Source organism: Palaemon carinicauda, chromosome 10 (genome assembly GCF_036898095.1).
Source record: "Palaemon carinicauda isolate YSFRI2023 chromosome 10, ASM3689809v2, whole genome shotgun sequence".
Taxonomy (NCBI): domain Eukaryota; kingdom Metazoa; phylum Arthropoda; class Malacostraca; order Decapoda; family Palaemonidae; genus Palaemon; species Palaemon carinicauda.
Window position 1 is genome coordinate 124,799,060 of NC_090734.1, and position 7,500 is coordinate 124,806,559.

The following is a 7,500-nucleotide window of genomic DNA, read 5'->3' on the forward strand; positions in this document are numbered from 1 at the left end:
CAACAGCTGCATAACGAATTAAAAGGTAGAGGAGTTGGAAAGCAAGATGAAGAAAAGGAAGCGAGAACTTTATAACCTTTTTATGCTCCACAAAGTTTTTTGGGATGACATTGCTGCACCTAACATCTGGTAAAACAGTCCCACACTTATCTACAACCAACGAAATAAAGCATGCACGACACACTGGCGTTTATTGATCTGTTGGAAGACCCAGGCCTACATAGCTGACAACTATGAAGCATGAAGTGGGAGATGATGATTGGAGAAGTATTGAATTTACAGCTGAAGATAGCGACGACTGACGAAATCTAACCGAGGCCCTTTGGAATTCTGAAGCATGCAGTAGTAAATGTCCTTTTTCTCGATGTTGTGGCCGATGTGGTAACGTCCCTGACTGGTGACCGCCTGGCTGGGGTTCGAGAACCGCTCGAACTTGTTAGATTCTTTGGTCGCTGCAACCTCAATAATTTTGTTAACTAAGGATTAGAGTTTAGGGGAGCCTGTAGGTCTATCTGCTGAGTCATCAGCAACCACTGACTGGCCCTCCTTGGTCCTAGCTTGGGTTGGAGAGGGGTCTTGGGCGCTGATCATAGGGATATATGTCATATGTATATCAGTTTCTGCCATTCATGAGCGGCCATTAAACCTTTAAACCGATGGTGATAGGATGGGAGAAGGAAGTTATATTGTCATATGAATCATAAAATCCAATTGTGACTAATCAAAGGCACTGATTAAATTAATGAAAAATTATGGTTAATTAATTCACGAGATGAAAAACAAGAAATACGGCACTTTAATGCCTTCGGTATTTTAAATAATTATCAAAATTTCAATGTTTAAAAGAATAAAATCTATTGGTAATACATGAAAAAAAATTGTTTTTCTTGGAAGAAAAAGAGGTAATAGCTTCATTTTAACAGTGTGAAATCTCTCTCTCTCTCTCTCTCTCTCTCTCTCTCTCTCTCTCTCTCTCTATATATATATATATATATATACAGTATATATATATATATATATATATACAGTATATATTATATATATATATATACACACACATATATCAATATATATGTATATTATAAACAATTTATACACACGACACACATATATATATATATATATATTTATATATATATATATATATATTATATTTGTATATGTATATATATATATATATATATATTTGTATATATATATATATATATATATATGAGAAGAGAGAGAGAGAGAGAGAGAGAGAGAGAGACATAAGCAGTATATAAATATATATATATATATATATATATATGTATATATTATTAATGATTGGGAGACCAAAAAGATCTTGGTGTAAGTGTGGAAATAACAGACTCAATTCTAAACAGCAAAGGTTTTAGATTTGCAAATAATATGTGAAGAAGAGATGTTCCTTATATCAATAGAACGAGGATTTTAATAATACTTATAAAAAGATTGAGACATGTGGGTGTGTGTGTGTGTTTGTGTGTACGTAAAAATTACGATAGCTGACTAATGATAAGCATAAATTATGCATCTTAGTCATTAAAGGAAAAATTAAAAGACTTGAGTGGAGTTAGTACTTTGTGAGTCACATTATGTCGCTGATAAGAATAACTTCGATCCAGTATTTACATATTTTTTCTTCGTGGTTTTATATATATATATATATATATATATGTGTGTGTGTGTGTGTGTATGTATGAACATATATAATATATATATATATATATATGTATGCATGTATATATAAACATACATACATACTTGTTGATTCCATTCATACACACTACTACCACTATTACTTCAACTGTGACATACTTAAGGGTTTCGCCCAGACCAAAGGGCTCATCAGGTGGGTTTTGCCTACTTCTATATTTGCAGGCTTGGTTCCTACGACCCTTTCCTAAAGCCAAAGCATTCTTAGGCAGGCATTTATGCCTCTCAATATAAGGCCAGGCTTTCAGCCATTCATTATAGGGCCAGCCATTTAGGCCATTCATCCTAAAGCAGTGCTTTTATGCATTCATTATAAGGCTAGACATTTAAGCCACTCATCCTAAGGCCAGGCTTTTAAATCATTCATCCTAAGGCCAGGCATTTAAGCCTTTCATCCTAAGGCCAAGCTTTTAAATCATTCATCCTAAGGCCAGGCATTTAAGCCTTTCATCCTAAGGCCAAGCTTTTAAATCATTCATCCTAAGGCCAGGCATTTAAGCCTTGTATTATAGGGCCAGGCATTTAAGCCATTCATTATAAGGCCAGACATTTCAGCCATTCATTTTTAGGCTAGGCATTTAAGCCATTCGTCCTCTGGCCAGGCATTTAACCTTCCATCCTAAGGCCAGGCTTTTAAATCATTCATCCTGAGGCCAGGTATTTAAGCCAAACATTTAAGGCTAGGCATTTAAGCCATTCATACTAAGGCCAATCATTTAATCCAGTCATTATAAGGCCAGACATTTAAACCATTAGTCATAAGGCCAGGCTTTTAGGCTATTCATTATAAGGCCAGGCATTTAAGCCATTCATTTCAAGGCCAGGCTTTTAGCCATTAATTTTAGGGCCAGGCATTTAAGCCATTCATTATGAGCGTAGGCATTTAAGCCATTCATTATAAGGCTAGGCATTTAAGCCATTCATCACTAGGCCAGGCATTTAAGCCATTCATCACTAGGCCAGGCATTTAAGCCATTCATTATGAGCCTAGGCATTTAAGCCATTCATTATAAGGCCAGGCATTTAAACCATTCATTTCAAGGCGAGGCTTTTAGCCATTAATTTTAAGGCCAGGCATTTATGCCATTCATCCTAAGGCCAGGCATTTAAGTCATTCAACATAAGACTAAGCATTTAAGCCTTTCATCGTAAGGCCAGGTATTTAAGCCATTCATTATAAGGCTAGGCATTTAAGCCTTTCATCCTAAGGCCAGGCTTTTAAATCATTCATCCTAAGGCCAGGCATTTAAGCCATTCATTATGAGCCTAGGCATTTAAGCCATTCATTATAAGGCTAGGCATTTAAGCCTTTCATCCTAAGGCCAGGCTTTTAAATCATTCATCCTAAGGCCAGGCATTTAAGCCATTCATTATGAGCCTAGGCATTTAAGCCATTCATTATAAGGCCAGGCATTTAAACCATTCATTTCAAGGCGAGGCTTTTAGCCATTAATTTTAAGGCCAAGCATTTATGCCATTCATCCTAAGGCCAGGCATTTAAGTCATTCAACATAAGACTAAGCATTTAATCCTTTCATCGTAAGGCCAGGTATTTAAGCCATTCATTATAAGGCTAGGCATTTAAGCCTTTCATCCTAAGGCCAGGCTTTTAAATCATTCATCCTAAGGCCAGGCATTTAAGCCATTCATTATGAGCCTAGGCATATAACCCATTCATTATAACGCTAGGCATTTTAGTCATTCATCCTAAGGCCAGACATTTAAGCCATTCATATTATGGCTAAGCATTTAAGCCATTCATCCTAAGCGAAGGCATTTAAGCCATTCATTACAAGGCTAGGCATTTAAGCCTTTCATCCTAAGACCAGATATTTAAGCCATTCATTATAAGGCTGGGCATTTAAGCCATTTATCATTAGGCCAGGCATTTAAGCTATTCATTATTAGGCTCTGCAGTTAAGCCAAACATCATTCGGCTCTGCAAAGGCAAGCATAATTGTGCCAGGCATTTAAGCTAAGCATCCTTATGCCAGGCATTTAAGGAAAGCTTCTTTATGCCAGGTACCCAAGCCAAGTATTTTCATGCAATGCAGTTAACTCAAGCATTATAAGGCCAGGCAGTTAAGACAAGCATCCCTATGCCAGGTAGGGAAGCTTTCCCTCCTTAGGCCAGGTAGTTAAGCCAAACATTGTTAGGCCAGTCAGTTAAGCTAAACATCTTTAGCTGAGGCAGTTACGCAAAACTTCCTTAGGCATGGCCTCTAAGCCATAGTTCCTAAGGCAAGGCATTTAAGCCATACAACCTTAGCCCAGGTAGTTAAGCCTCGCACCCCTATACAAATTAGGTAAGCCAAACATCCCTAGTCCAGGCGTTCATGCCAAACTTTTAGTCCAGTCACCTAGGCCTGTCTTTTTAGGCCAGCCAGTTAAGCGTTTCGGTTTTTTTCCGGACAGTTCAGCCACACACAGACCAGGTAGTTTAGCCAAACCTTCTTAGATAGGGCAGGTCAGCCAAACATCCCTAGGCCAGGCTGTTAAGCAGTACACCCTCAAACAAAGTAGTTAAGCCCAACATCCTTAGCCCTGTCAGTTGAGCCAAACATCCTTAGCCAAGGTAGTTAAGCCAAGCACCATTAGGCCAGGCAGTTAAGCCAAGCATCATTAGGCCAGGCAGTTAAGCTAAGCATCTTTAGGCCAGGCAGTTAAGCCAAGCATCATTTTGTCAGGGAGTTAAGCCAAACATTATTAGGCCAGGCAGTTAAGCCAAGCATCATCAGGCCAGGCAGATAAGCCAAGCATCATTAGGCCTTTCAGTTAAGCCAAACATCATTTTGCCAGGCAGTTAAGCCAAGCATTATTAGGTCAGGCAGTTAAGCCAAGCATCATTAGGCCAGGCAGTTAAGCCAAAAATCACTAGGCCAGGCAGTTGAGCCAAGCATCATTTTGTCAGGCAGTTAAGCCAAGCATCATTATGCCAGGCAGTTAAGCCAAGCATCATTATGCCAGGCAGTTAAGCCAAGTATTATTAGGCCAGGCAGTTAAGCCAAGCCTCATTAGGCCAGGCAGTTAAGCCAAGCATCATTTTGTCAGGCAGTTAAGCCAAGCATCATTTTGTCAGGCAGTTAAGCCAAGCATCAATAGTCCTTGCAGTTAAGCTAAGCATTATTATGCCAGGCAGTTAAGCTAAGCATTATTATGCCAGGCAGTTAAGCCAAGCATTATTAGGCCAGGCAGTTAAGCCAAGCCTCATTAGGCCAGGCAGTTAAGCCAAGTATTATTAGGCCAGGCAGTTAAGCCAAGCCTCATTAGGCCAGGCAGTTAAGTCAAGCATCATTAGGCCAGGCAGTTAAGCCAAGCATCATTAGGCCTTGCATTTAAGCCAAGCAACATTAAGATAGGCAGTTATGCCAAGCATTATTAGGCCAGGCAGTTAAGCCAAGCATCATTAGGACAGGCATTAAAGCCAAGCTTTATTAGGCCAGGCAGTTAAGTCAAGCATCATTAGACCAGTCAGTTAAGCTAAAAATCACTAGGCCAGGCAGGTAAGCCAAGCATCATTATGCAAGGCAGGTAAGCCAAGCATCATCAGGCTAGCCAGTTAAGCCTACCATCCTTAAAGCTAAAAAAAAAAAAAAAAAAAAAATAAATAAATATGCCAGGCAGTTAAGACAAGCATTATTAGCCTAGGCAGTTAAGCCTGGTATCCTTGAAACTAAAAAAAAAAAATATGCCAGGCAGTTAAGCCAAGCATCATTAGGCCAGGCAGTTAAGCCAAGCATTATTAGGCCAGGCAGTTAAGCCAAGCATCATTAGGACAGGCATTAAAGCCAAGCATTATTAGGCCAGGCAGTTAAGCCAAGCATCATTAGACCAGTCAGTTAAGCCAAAAATCACTAGGCCAGGCAGTTAAGCCAAGCATCATTATGCAAGGCAGGTAAGCCAAGCATCATCAGGCTAGCCAGTTAAGCCTACCATCCTTAAACCTAAAAAAAAAAAAAAAAAAAAAAAAAAATATGCCAGGCAGTTAAGACAAGCATCTTTAGGCTAGGCAGTTAAGCCTGGCATCCTTAAACCTAAAAAAAAAAATATGCCAGGCAGTTCAGACAAGCATCATTAGTCTAGGCAGTTAAGCCTGGCATCCTTAAACCTAAAAAAAAAAAAAATAGAAAGATAATATTCCTTTCACAAAAATAATAATACCGGTATATTCCTTTTATAAAATAAGCGACGTCGCTATAAAATAAAAACTAGTTTTCCTTTCACAAAATAACATAAAAATATATTCCTTCCACAAAATAACATAAAAATATATTCCTTTCACAAAATAAAAATAAAATAATAATCCCTTAAAAAAAATAAAATAGTATTGTTATCACAAATTTTTTGTTTTGTTTTTAATTTTTTTTTTTTTTTTTTTTTTTTTTTTTTTTTTTTTTTTTTTTTTTGTGACCTCTTAATTATTTTGGATATTTTCCTCCTGAGTTGGTTCGTTATGAACCTTATTTTCGGCAGTTTCCAAAACCGGGACTGTGGATGCAAGGGGGGGCCCAAGAGTAAGAGACCTTGTCCCGGTTTGGTTTCTTCTTCTTTGGTTTCTTTATCAAAAGTTTTCTTGGGGGTCCGTCTTCTTCTTGTTTTTCTTCCTTCACAACGACTACTTTATTGTCATCATCTGCTGCATTTTCACACGTTTCAACGTCACCCATTCCTTCTTCTTTTATAACGTGTTCCAAATCTCTCTTCTGAAGTTCCTTCTTCAGTGAAGAGATGACATCCTTTGCTGCGGACAATTCTTTCTTCATTTGATCTTCTAAGTTGGTCATTCGAACAATCTTACCGTTCAAATTTTTTTCTCGTTTATTTTTGTTCTCCAGTTGTTCTCGAAGACCTTCGTTCTTCTTTGTAATTGTGAACACTGCCTCCTTTAGCTCATTATTTTGTACTAGAGCTTTAGAAATCTCCCCCTGCAGCTCTTCTATTAGACTTTGGTGTCCTTGGCTTTTTTTGTGATCATTAGCACGAGCCTGCATCAGCTCTTTTTCTAGTTTGATTTTTTCTAGAGCCAATTCTTCATAAAGGAAGCTTCGTTCCTCATTGGATGTTTTGAGATCTTCATTTTCTGCCAAAAGGATCGATTTCAGCTCGTCATCAGCCTCGATTTCCTTCTTAGCGTTTTCCAGTTCCTCAGTCAACTGAACTATTTTCATTGTGTTTTCTTCATCCAAAGTCACATATTCTTCAAGCTCTTGTTTCAGAGCTTCTTTCTCTTTCACAAGTGCTGATTCCTTCTGATTTTGGACATAATTTTTCTCCTGTGCCATTTTCAGGTCGGCTTTCAACTCTAGAATTGATTGATAGTAATCATCAATTTCATTTTGATGGGCTTCAATCAGAGCCTGTTTAATGGCAAGTTCCTCAGCCAAGTCTTCATTCTTTCGCCTGAGATCTTCAATCTCGGTGTGTCCGTCCGTCTGAACAGTTACATCTGTGTTAGAGACTGGTCCAGTTTCTACTTGAACTTGTACATCTGTGTTAGAGAGAAGATGTTCAGTGTCTACTTGAACTTGTACATCTCTGTTAGAGATAAGATGTTCAGTGTCTACTTGAACTTGTACATCTCTATTAGAGACAGCACTCCCTGTGCCTCCTGACAGCAGCAGCTGTTCCTCCTCGTCGGAAAGCAAAGGATCCTCCCTACTGATTACAGCTTCCGTCTCCTCAGAAACTGCGTCGAGTTCCTCCTGGTCCAAGACAGGCTCGAGTGCCTCACTCTTATCCTCCTCGGCCCAGAATTTCCTCATCAGAAGACCACCTCCCAAA

The 7,500-nt window shown here is 38.7% G+C and overlaps 2 protein-coding genes across 2 annotated transcripts in view; both read right to left on the reverse strand.

The window, feature by feature from the left end:
- The window catches only part of LOC137648229 (uncharacterized protein PF3D7_1120000-like), a 9,821-nt gene extending 7,818 nt beyond the window's left edge, over positions 1-2,003 (reverse strand). The window contains exon 1 of the mRNA XM_068381154.1: positions 1,806-2,003. Coding sequence (XP_068237255.1) covers positions 1,806-2,003 — 198 coding nt within the window. The remainder of the gene's footprint in view (positions 1-1,805) is intronic.
- Positions 2,004-6,179: 4,176 nt separating this feature from the next.
- Positions 6,180-7,500, reverse strand: part of LOC137648230 (uncharacterized protein PF3D7_1120000-like) — a 1,452-nt gene continuing 131 nt past the window's right edge. The window contains exons 1-2 of the mRNA XM_068381155.1: positions 6,764-7,500; positions 6,180-6,460 (exon numbers count right to left, since the gene is read on the reverse strand). The exon at positions 6,764-7,500 is cut by the window's right edge and continues 131 nt beyond it. Of these exons, the coding sequence (XP_068237256.1) occupies positions 6,180-6,460; positions 6,764-7,500 (1,018 nt within the window). The remainder of the gene's footprint in view (positions 6,461-6,763) is intronic.